General features: G+C 37.9%; 1 protein-coding gene across 2 annotated transcripts in view; it reads left to right on the top strand.

Moving 5' to 3' along the window:
* The window catches only part of BLNK (B cell linker), a 77,300-nt gene extending 65,116 nt beyond the window's left edge, over window positions 1-12,184 (top strand). For both annotated transcript variants that reach the window (XM_047824944.1, XM_047824945.1), the window contains 4 exons: window positions 2,617-2,684; window positions 3,505-3,588; window positions 6,192-6,347; window positions 11,796-12,184. In XM_047824944.1, coding sequence (XP_047680900.1) covers window positions 2,617-2,684; window positions 3,505-3,588; window positions 6,192-6,347; window positions 11,796-11,915 — 428 coding nt within the window. In that variant the 3' untranslated portion in view covers window positions 11,916-12,184. The remainder of the gene's footprint in view (window positions 1-2,616; window positions 2,685-3,504; window positions 3,589-6,191; window positions 6,348-11,795) is intronic.
* The last annotated feature ends 417 nt before the right edge of the window (window positions 12,185-12,601 follow it).

The following is a 12,601-nucleotide window of genomic DNA, read 5'->3' as shown; positions in this document are numbered from 1 at the left end:
AATGAATCCCTGCCCCTATGGAGCTTCTATTCTACCAGGGGAGATAGACAAAAACCAGAAACAACTGGATAAATCATATGCTATCGGGTAAACGTTAAAGTGCTATAAAGAAAAAGAAAGCAAGTTGGCAGGGGTAGGGTCACAGAGTAACGGAGGCAGTGGAGTCTGCTGTTTTGGATGGGGCGGTCAGGGCCTCAGCTGGAAAATGGGGTCTAATAGCTCCTCCCACAATGGGCCCGTGTGAGGACAAAATGAACTAAGATGTGGAAGGTAGAACAGGACTGGCACTTATTCAAGGGTCAGAAAATATCAGGCTTGAACTCCCCTAACTGCCCAAGCTGCAATAACCACCAACCACCTTATACAGTGTGGCCTGGGAGAACCTGACCTCCCACCCTCTGTGGCTGCGCCCACCCAGGAGTACTGTCCCGACCCATGAGAACGCACCCTTCCTTCACGCCCAGCCTTGCTGGGCCCGCCAAGCCATCACTGCCCCATCCTGTTACAACGGGTGGCTGTCGCTTTTGAACATCCAGGAGAAAACATCTAAGCCTGTTTCTCCTGCATGCTTCCCTTCCTAATAAAGGACAATTCTGGTTGCTCTGGTCAAAAACTTAGAGCTCCCCAGGACTGCTGGCTTGCTTGCTTGCTTTTTTAAAAAAAATTTTTAAATGTTTATTTTTAAGAGAGACAGAGACAGACAGTGTGAGTGGCAGGGGGAGCAGAGAAAGAGAGACACAGAATCCGAAGCAGGCTCCGGGCTCTGAGCTGTCAGCACAGAGCCTGATGAGGGGCTCGAACCCACGAACTGTGAGATCATGACCTGAGCCGAAATCAGATGCTCAGCCCACTGAGCCACCTGAGCGTCCCTCGCTTGCTTTCTTCACACACCTTCCAGCTATTCTTTCAAAATATAATTGATATCCAACCATCCACTGCCACCATCTGTTCTAGGCCATCATCATCTCCTGCCTGGGCTTGCAAGAACACCAAACTGGCCTCTTCTCTCTGCCCTTGCTTTCTTGGATCTATTTCCAGCCCTGCAGCCAGAGTGACCTTTTTGAAAGACAGGCAGATTACATTACTACTCTGTTCAAAACCCCCGCAAAAGCTTCCCATACCGTGTCTGTTAAGGCTCAAGTCATGCTAAGGGGTCCACCAAGTGCTACACCACTGGTGCCTTCATTACCTGGTGTCTGACTTCATCCCTTATTTTTCTCTCCTTTTCCCTCCACACTCCGGGCACAATGACCCCCTCTCCATCCCTCAAACATGCTAGGCCCCTTGCCCTATTCCCCTTACCTGGAACCCTCTTTCCTGAGATATCTGCATGCCTCCTCCCTCTCTCACTGCAGATCTTACCTAAATGTCACCTCAGTGAGGCCTTCCCGACTAGCCTATTTCAACATATTGCTTTTCCAAGGCTAACCCCAAACCCCTTCCCTGCTTATTTTTCTCCTTGCACTTACAACTCTGTAATATTGCATATATATTTCTTATGTCTTTATTGCCTGTCTCAATCACTCCATTAAAACTTAAGCTCCATGGGGCGCCTGGGTGGCGCAGTCGGTTAAGCGTCCGACTTCAGCCAGGTCACGATCTCGCGGTCTGTGAGTTCGAGCCCCGAGTCAGGCTCTGGGCTGATGGCTCAGAGCCTGGAGCCTGTTTCCGATTCTGTGTCTCCCTCTCTCTCTCTGTCCCTCCCCTGTTCATGCTTTGTCTCTCTCTGTCCCAAAAATAAAATAAACGTTGAAAAAAAAAAATTTTTTTTTAAAATAAAAAAAAAATAAAAAAAAAAAACTTAAGCTCCATGAGGGAAGGGCATTTTGCTGTGTGTTTGACCACTATATATCTATCCCCAATGCCTTGATCCATGGCAGGCACACGATGATGAATGAATGAATGAATGAATGCAGTGTTTTCTGTATTTCATGTGTCTCCACATTTAGATTATAAACTCCTTGAGGAAGTTTATGCCTTAAGGCAGCAATTTTCACATGTCTTGGTCTCAGGACCATTTAAACACTCTTAAAATCATTGCAGACCCAAAGACCTTTGGTTCACATGTTTCTTTCTATTGATACTTAATGTATTAATTAAAACTGACATTTAAAACATATTTATTAATCCATTTTTAATTAAAACTTTTATTTTTTCCTTTAAAAATGTTAAACCCATTACATGTTAACATAAAATATTTTCATGAAAAACCACTATATTTTCCAAACAAAAACAATTCAGTGGAAAGAGTGGCATTGTTTTGCATTTTTGAAGTCTCTTTAATGCCTAGACTAACAGGGACAGCTGGATTCTCATATCTGCCTCTGCATTCAATCCGTTGCGATGTTTTTCCGGCTGAAGTATATGAAGAACTTTGGGCTTCACAAAGATACGGATTTGGAAAAGACCTCACAACCTCTCTGAAAGAATCCTGGGGATTCCTGAGGTCCTCAGACCATGCTTTGAGAACCACTGCAATTAAGGATTTTTTTTGGCGTGTGAATGATTTGTCAGTGTGTGTGCCCCCTGCAGCGCCCAGCACAGTGTTGAGAGTATGGACATAATAACTTCTCAAGATAAGATGAAGACCCCATTGATTTTTCAAATCCCTTCCAGGATTTCCAGAAGGGGGAAGCCCAGCTGTGGATGGCCAATTTTCATCTAACCCTCATTTGTCAGAACAGGTATGAATGAACTCTTATTGCTACCATTAAAATGCAGGAAAGGGCATGTTTTCTTGTAAGGGGTTTGGGGTAAAGCTTGAGGACAGACTGTATTTTAAAAGTCAGCTTGTGACTTATCACTTGCTGATGGATACAGACTACACTTTTCTTTTTCAGGGATTAAGTCCCTGCTCCATGTATTCCACTTTGTATTCTACATGCCCTAAATAACAATTGTGTTTCTTCAAAACTAGCAAAGAAGTATGTTGTTTTTATTGTTCTTCCTCTCACATAGATTCTATTTAAACTGTGTAATTTTCTCAGAATAGATCTGTGGAGGCATATGATATTAAAACACACAACGCAGCACAGTTTTTAAAAAGACAGAGAAAGAACTCTGTATGCCCTTGGGCAAGTCTCCCTAAGCTTTCTCAGATGTAAAATAGGGATGATATCATGTGTCCTTCTTGCCTTCAAAACAGTTAAAAGAATCAAATAAGATAATATTTGGTAAGAACATTTTGGAAATTAAGAAGCACTCCACAAAGCAACAACAATAAGATCACAATAGAAAGGGAGATTATAACTTGTTTAGGAGGAAGGAATAAATGGCTCAGGAATCAGGCAGGATTGATTGATTGATTGATTGGTAAGAATGCTCAAGCACTAAGGCCAAATGAGAAAAAAGTCAATTATGTAATCCTGTGATTGATCAAAAGAAGCAGAAAACTCATTTTCAAATTACTGGTCCAAACACAGATTTGTCTTGGTAATGCAAAGTGGGACTTTGTTTTCAGTGCCAGAAGGTACTGTGCTACTGACATTCTTTTCCATTTCACAGGAAGCTGACATCCACTGCAAGCCGTGGTATGCCGGTGCCTGTGATCGAAAGTCTGCTGAAGAGGCTTTATACAGATCAAACAAGGTTTGACCATTTAAAAGACTTTTTTAATGTTTATTCACTTTTGAGAGAGAGAGAGAGAGAGAGAGAGAGGAGAGGAACAGAGCCCGAGCAGGGGAGGGGCAGAGAGAGAGGGAGACATAGAATCCGAAGCAGGTTCCAGGCTCCAAGCTGTCAGCACAGAGCTGGACGTGGGGCTCGAACTCACAAACCATGAGATCATGACCTGAGCCGAAGTCAGATGCTTAACCCACTGAGCCACCCAGGTGCCCCAGGTGTGACCATTTTTAAATCCCATATTCTGTTCCCAGTCTACTATAGGCAGAGCTGTCATCCCAATAATTCGCTGACCAAATAATTGCAGCGATTATAGATGCAGGGATCTTTTTTATTTACTTATTCAAGAGCCATTGCCATCCCCTCCTGTCTTTCAAGCATCTCCCTCTTTGTTCCTACATCTTATTTCTATTTGTCCTTCCTTTGCAAGGATCCATAGGCCCCACTGCTCTCCAAACAGTGGGAGAGAAGGCTGCAGGGGCAGATCTCTGTAAGGCTTGCTCCTACATGAGATCCATTCAGGAGTGAGAAGTAACAGTCTATTTTGGATCAATGCATGGGTTAAAAGATCAAGGTCAAGGTGGCAGAAAGTACCTGGAAGTAAATTTTTAGAGAGTCCAAGGCAAATCATGTAGGAAACACTAGGAGCAGTTAGTTTAGAAAATCCAAAATTAAAGTGCCACCTTTCCCTTTCTTGCTCTTTCCTTCTTCCATTTCTTTTCTTTTTTTTTTTTTTTTTCACTTGCACCTACTTTGTCAGAATATATGACATTTACATACTGGTTTTTGCTACCTTTGCTCTAGTCCTACCTCTACAATTAAATATATTAAATGCTTTCCATTCATCCCTTTGCTGGCTGGCTTTCCAGTTATCTCTTTTTGTTTGACAAATCTCACCTTGTAGTAGATTCTCAGGAAGGACTATGTTTACATTATTCCCTGAGTTCTTGCACATTCAAAGCTGTTTTTTTTATAACCTGATAACCTGGAGGATACCTTGACAGCTTATAAAAACCCTTGTCTTGAGTTTTGAAAGTGTTGCTCCATTGTATTGTCTTGTTTTTTTTTTTTTTAAGTTTATTTATTTTCTTTTTTGAGACAGAGAGAGAGAGAGCACACACATACACACACAGAGGGGAGGAGCAGAAAGGAGAGACAGAATCCTAAGTAGGCTCCATGCATCAGCACAGAGCCCAATGTGGGGCTCGAACTTGTGATCTGTGAGATCATGAACTGAGCTGAGACCAAGAGTCAGACGCTTAACCAACCGAGCCACCCTGACGCCCCACCTTGTTTTATAGGATGTTTTTGAGAAGTCCGATGCTAATGTTATTTTCTTACCCTTATGTGTAATTTCATATTTTAGTCTGAAGACTCTGCAGACCTTTTGTTTTTAAAATCGAATAGTTTTCTAGAATGTGTCTCTGAGTTGATTTTCAGGTCAATTTTTTCAGATAGATGGAACCCCTTTCTATATATAGATTTAAGTTTTCTCTTATTTCCAATAAATTTATTTCCAATAAATTTATTTTTCCAATAAAATTCCAGTCTTAAACAGTAGTTCTCTTCTATTGTTTTGTTTTTCTCTTCAAGGACTCAAATTACATGCATTTTGGGCCTTTTTTGTCTTTCTTCCATTTTAACCACTCTGACCCTATTGTATTATTTCTTCTTCTTCTTCTTCTTCTTCTTCTTCTTCTCCTTCTTCTTCTTCTTTTAAATCTCCTTTTTTTGTTGTTCTTTTCTGTCTTGGTTGCTTCCATGCCTTCCTTTACTCATTTATCGTATCTTCATTTAAAGGTATTGTCCCTTGGGCGTCTTGTAATTTCTTCATTTCTGACCCAGATTTGCCTTTCTCTTCAGTTTCCTTCCTGAGTTTGATGAACTCTTGTTGCATTTCTTCCTTCTGCTTTTTGTCCATTTTTTGTTCAAAATTTTTGAATTTCTGATATAGAATATTTATTTTTTAAGTTTTTAAATTATGTATTCATTTTAAGTAATCTCTACACCCAACATGTGGCTCAAACTCATGACCCCAAGATTAAGAGTTTCATGCTCTACTGCCAGACAGACACCCCTAGAATATTTTATAAAATATTTAATTAATTTGGTATGTTGTGTTACAGTTTTTTCTGCTTCAGTATAAGTTTTGGGGAAGAGAATTCTCATCACATCAAATGTTTTGATTCCCAATTTCTGCTTTCTTCTCATAGTACTTTTAAATGGAATTTGTTTCATATTTCTTTTAGTCATAGGTAACTTGTAGACATGGTTCCTAGTTCAAGAGTGCCCTTTTTATTTAATCTTAATCTAAAGATTAAACATTTCTAAATCTATAAATATAACATCTTATTTCATGCATCAAAAAGCTGGCATTGACCTCACTCCGGATTTTCTGTAAGTATATATTTTACTGAAGTATTTTCTTGGAAAATAATAAACTATAATCAATGATGAAAATCACATAGCTCAATAATTACATTTTGAATATAATGTAGGTATGAACTGATTAATAACCTGTGAAAACATAAGTATACTCACCGTAAGCATGTTTTTCTTTTAATAAACAGGATGGATCATTTCTTATTCGGAAAAGCTCTGGCCATGATTCCAAACAGCCATATACACTAGTTGTATTCTTTAATAAGCGAGTATATAATATCCCTGTGAGATTTATCGAAGCAACAAAGCAGTATGCTTTGGGCAGGAAGAAAAATGGTGAAGAGGTCAGTAACATCTCTTTTAATCCAACTCTATAACTATGTATTGAGCACAATGATGTCATAGTGTGTTAGGTGCTAGAAATGAAGAGAAAGGATGCAAGGGCACTCGGTGTGAGGCTTGCATACATGTCATAAAAAGAGTACAAGATAAAATACTGTGTTCAGGCAGCATAATCTACAGAAGACAGGAGGATAGACTTGCATGATGTAAAGGCTGCACTTAGTCCCTTTATCCTGTTACTTAGTGGACTCAGTCTGATTCAGTATTTTGGTTCAGAGGAATATAGAAATCAAAGTTGAAATGTCAAGTAGAATTAATGTTGTAAGAATGAAGGTCAGTGTCCAGAGCTCCTAAGTCAAGAACTAGGATCTCAATTCAAATACCAAAGCAGATGACCAAGGGGGCACCTGGGTGGCTCAGTCGCTTGAGCATCCGACTTTGACTCAGGTCATGATCTCACGGTTCGTGAGTTCGAGCCCCATGTCGGGCTCTGTACTGACCGCTTGGAGCCTGGAGCTTGCTGCGGATTCTGTGTCTCCCTCTCTCTCTGCCCCTCCTCCACTCATGCTCTGTCTCTCTCTCAAAAATGAATAAACATTAAGAAAAATTTAAAAGTAGATGACCAAGGAAGGATCAGAAGAGATGCAGAAACTTGTGTTGATACATTAGATTCCCATGGACCTGAATGAGCTTTTGGGCCTGCAGCAAGAGAAAGGCATTACAGTAGGTCTTGAGTACTAACCAGATTTAAAGTCCAACCCCTCTTTAATCTGGACTAAACTCAATGTTTACCATACCTCTGCTTAGCCAGTTTGTTTTTATAAGTGAGACCTGAAATATGGGCTGGAATAATCCATAAAATGGTCAGAAAGGGAGTGAAACTTGTACTGGCCTGGAGTAATGGGTTGAATTTGAGTAGCTAAAATGAAAGTTAAAGATGAGAAGGAGAAAAGTGGAAAGAACAATCTAAGCAGAGGAAATAGCATTTAAAAATTCAAGTTAAGAAATATTTATTTTCAATACTCCTTCAGAAAGAACTATACCCATTCTGAACCCAGCACTTGTTAGAAAGCATCTGAATTGTTAGAAATTGTCATAATTGTCATCTTCTCCACTAGATGAGGCCACGGACTAAACTAGGTTTTGCTCACCTCTGTATTTCCAGAATCACAGAAGAATAGCTGACTTTAGTGGATATTTGATATATACTTATTAAATGATGAATTTATTTGTTGATTGATTACAGGCAGGAGAGTAGCATTTGTAAAACAAACCGATAAGGTCTTCTGTCAATAAATATATTCTTTATTTTGCTTTTTTTTTTAATTATAAAAAAATTCATATCTTAAAATTTACCATATTAGTCATTTTTTTTTAATTTTTTTTAACGTTTATTTATTTTTGAGACAGAGAGAGACAGAGCATGAACGGGGGAGGGTCAGAGAGAGAGAGAGAGAGGGAGGCATAGAATCCGAAACAGGCTCCAGGCTCTGAGCTGTCAGCACAGAGCCCGACGTGGGGCTCGAAGTCACGACCGTGAGATCATGACCTGAGCTGAAGTCAGACGCTCAACCGACTGAGCCACCCAGGCGCCCCAATCATTTTTAAGTGTGTAGTTTAGTAATGTTAAATATATTTGCAATGTTGTAAAACAGATCTCCAGAGCTTTTAATCTTGCATATTCGAAATTCTATGTTCATTGAAAACAACTCCCCTTTTCCACTTTCCCCCAGTCCTTGGCAATTATCATTCTACTTTCTATTTCTATGAATTTGACTGCTTTAGATACCTAATATAAGCAGGATCATACAATATTTGTCCTTTTGTGACTGGCTTATTCCATGTAGCATTATATCCTCAAGGTTTATCCATGCTGTGCAGTACGTGACAAGATTTCTTTCCATTTTGAGGCTGCATAGTATTCCATTATATTGTATACCACATTGTGTTTATCCATTCATCTGTTGATGGACCTTTGGCTATTGTTGATGGCTCTCATAAATAGTCCTTCTATGAACATGGGCATGAAAAGGTCTTTGAGACCCTGCTTTCAGTTCTTCTAAGTATATATCCAGAAGTGGGATTGCTGGATCATATGGTAGTTCTATTTTAAAATTGTTGAGGAGCCTCCATATTGTTTTCTGTAGTGATTACCTCATTTTACAATCCTACCAACAGTGCTCAAGGGCTCCAACTTTTCCACATGCCTCCCAAACACGTGAAATTTTCTGGGATTTTTAAATAGTAGTTATCTTAATGGGTGAGAGGTGATATCTTACTGGGGTTTTGATTTGAATTTCTCTGGTGATTAGTGATTTTGAGCATCTTTTCATTTGTATATCATCTCTAAAGAAATGTCTATTCAAGTCCTTTGCCCATTTTTAAATTGGGTTATTTGATCTTTTGGTTTTGTGTTGTGGGAGTTCTTTATATATTCTAAGTTTTAAACCATTGTCAGATAGGTGATTTGCAAATATTTTCCCCCATTCTATGGACTGCCGTTTCACTCTTTTGATTGTGACCATTGATGAACAGAAGTTTTTAAACTTAATGTAGTCATATTTGTCTATTTTTGGTTTTGTTGCCTGCGTTTTTTGGTGCCATATTCAAGAAATCATTGCCAAATACAATCTCATGAAAATTTTCCCCTGTTTTCTTCTAGGAGTTTTATAGTTTGGGGTTTTATTTTGCCTTTAGTAAGGTCTCAGATAATCAGAAAATGCAAAAAGTCCTGAAACTGAAGACACAAAACATAGATCAAGACCAAACTTGGGTTTTAAAATATAGATTGCATTATCATTTAAAACCAGTTAAATCTTTCTCCCTCTTTCTCTGATCCTCCCCTGTTCATGCTCTCTCTCTGTCTCAAAAATAAATAAATGTTAAAAAAATTTTTTTTTTTTTAAAAAGGGGGGGGTGCCTGGGTGGCTCAGTCGGTTAAGCGTCCGACTTCGGCTCAGGTCATGATCTCACGGTCTGTGGGTTCAAGCCCTGCGTCGGGCTCTGTGCTGACAGCTCAGAGCCTGGAGCCTGTTTCAGATTCTGTGTCTCCTTCTTTCTCTGACCCTCCCCTGTTCATGCTCTCTCTCTGTCTCAAAATAAATAAATGTTAAAAAAAAATTTTTTTTTAATAAAACCAGTTAAATTTTAACAGAACTATCTGCTTTTTCCTACTCAGAAAAAAACGTCATTCTCACTGAAACCTTTATCTGACAAATCTTTCAAAATAGATGCTCTTCAGTAGTAATCATTGGTAGCAGATGATGGTGATCCTAGTAGGGCAGAGTGACTTTGGATGGATGGTTTCATTCTAAAGCCTCCCCAGGCCATGGTCCAATACTTCTTTAAGAGGGTTAAGGGTAGGTGAGGGAGCTGTCCTGTTTAGAACTCCTGAAACTCTCTCATATATTTGGAACTCTCAGAGGGACTCTGGACTCTCTTGTCCTGCTAAGGAAACTCTGGTAAATAGTGATTCCTTTTGGCTTAAAGAGTCTTTATCACTATCACTCCCTACATATCCACCCTATAGATACCAAAAAAAGAAAAAAAAAGAAAAGAAAAAAGAAAAAAAAGGGAGAAAAAGCATATTATTATAATGGTATCTGGAAGTGCTGACAGAGTCCATTAAAACTCTTAAGTTATCTACAATAAAAAGGTTATTTCTCCCATATACTGAACATCTTAATGGAAAATTAAAACTTTGGTTACATGATGTCAACCATGTGGGTATTGTGAAAAGTCTGTTTGCCTATATTTGCGTAGAAAAAGAAACCAATTGATTAACTGTTCAACTACTTAATGCAGTTGTTTTGGCATGATATAGATACAGTATTGAGTACTTTTATAGCTTTGATATCTATTTGCTTTATTTTATGGACCATGGGATTTTGAGTTATCAAACAGTTTGTTTTTCTGTCCATGTATGAATATCTCAAAAACAATGAATTACTATAGACAAAAGAAAAAAGAAAAAAAAAAAGAGCACTGAAGGGAAATTGCAACTAAGTTATGCTCAATTCTACATCCAATATGTTTCAACTCTCAACTCTGCTTCCTACTTCACACATTTCAACTCACCTCAACTCCATATTTCAAACATTTCAAATGCCCAAACACTCCAACAAAGAAATACTCAAAAATATTCAGGGACTAGAATGACAGACTGAGATGTTTGCATAGTTATAGCAACTCTCTCCTGTGTTTACTGGGTTCAGAACACTTTTGCTTGGAATCCACTTAAAAGAGATTGTGCTATTTCATTTCCTGGTTCTTTCATCCATCAATTTAACTTCCAACTGCATTCAATTTAACAACATGCTATGCCAAGCAAACAGAATGAATATCATTGATTTCATTGGCGATTGACAAAGAGCTGAGTGATTGAAGAGAAAGCTAAGAAATAAAAACTGAAGATACTTGAAGGTCCCTGTCTCTTACCTCTCCTCCCTGACCTAATAATTCAGATAGCCAATTATCTAAAAGACAACTGGTATTTCATTTGAAAAAGTTGACCAGTATTCTGAATACTTTATTCAATATATAGATATTTAGAAGGTATTCAAATAACTAAAAACTTTTAATTCTGGATGTTTGTCTTTATATGAAAAATTAAAATACAATAAAATCAATTGGTAATAATTGCTAAATTTATGGCAGTGTGACAAAACAATAACTACTTTTTTGAAAACGACTCTAAATGCATTTATTTATGATTGTGAGCTCATAGCACTTTTTTATAATCAATGCATTTCATTTCCTGTTCTGTGTTATATTTATTTTGCGTTCCTTTCAACTATTGATAATTTTCCAGAAGAATATTTTAAAATCCATAGACAATAGGAATTAACATTTGGGAAAATAAATATGTATGGCAAGAACTTGGCATGGATTACATTATTAATTACCTCTAAATTAATTATTAATTAGCTCTGGGAGCTAGAGCAGAAATGGAAATATGAGAATTTGTAAAGCTTTTTTATTCAAAAAGGAAAACAAAATAAAACAAGCATGGATTCATCTGGAAAATAGTTCTTCTGACACCAAATTCTAGGGTTAATTTATTACATCAGTCCTTATATCTAAGATTTATGCAACATAACAGATAGTCTATGTTTTGTAAAAATGTAGAGAAACTCAGTGTATGACAGTTTTACACTTGTTACCAAATAAAAAACTATTAAAATATTGCATCATAACTCAATGAAGTAATTTCTCTAAGGGGTTCCACTAATTTAGGCTGCCAGTGTTTTTAGTGTTACCGAATATAAGAAAGGCCAGAGTCTGCCACCTCAAGTGTTCCACCCTTTGTTAAATTAGACTTTTTTGGGTAGAATGTCTGCTGAGACCTAGTAACTTTGACTAACTTGAGAAAGTGGGAGAAGATGGGAGGAGCAGAGCTCTAAGTTAATGTGAATTCCAATGTTTAATTCATTTATGTTTTCTTGCTCTAGTACTTTGGAAGTGTTGCTGAAATTATCAAGAATCATCAACATAGGCCTCTGGTTCTTATCGACAATCAGAATAATACAAAAGATTGGACAAGATTGAAATATGCAGTTAAAGTTTCATAGATTTCTTGAAAAAGGTCAACATCATTGCTTCAGACATTTTCCTTATTTCTACTTTTGAGAAAAAGCCCCAAAACTTCATATTTTGGATTATGAACCATCCACTAATAAGATAGAAGATGGAGGCAGCTATTGAGGTGGTCACCCATATCTTTATAAGAAGCTCACGCGGACTTGTTCTACTGTCTGACCTGATGAACTGTGAATATTTGGTGAGGTTGCGTTATCATGCTACTAAAATTCTCTAAATAAATGTCTTTATTTAAAAGAAACAGGTGTAAAGTCTTTTTAGTCATGTAAGAAAATAACACTCTATTTTCAAAATAAGAAAATAATAGTCTTGGATTAAAACAGGGCTGCTGGAAATTTGGGCCACCACAATGGTCAGTGGTACACTACTGTAATGCCTACTGCCAATGTTTGACAATTATGTCTTGGTTGAACTTTTAATGTGTAGAAAATACGATATAGATAACGTACAAATTTATAAGTCAAATTAAGGGGGATGTAATATTCCTTTTTGTGAGTGCTCCCAACCATGGGAGATGTATACAGATATGAACTTTCTAGAAGTTCTTGTCCATGATTAGGTTGTTAGCTTTGGTCTACCCTCTTTGATTATACACTCTTTGATTTGCATGTCTATTAAATGGACCCCTAAGCTTGATTTGAGATTCCAAGTGGGGTGA

Source organism: Prionailurus viverrinus, chromosome D2, assembly GCF_022837055.1.
Source record: "Prionailurus viverrinus isolate Anna chromosome D2, UM_Priviv_1.0, whole genome shotgun sequence".
Taxonomy (NCBI): domain Eukaryota; kingdom Metazoa; phylum Chordata; class Mammalia; order Carnivora; family Felidae; genus Prionailurus; species Prionailurus viverrinus.
This window is presented reverse-complemented; position numbering and strand designations above follow the sequence as displayed.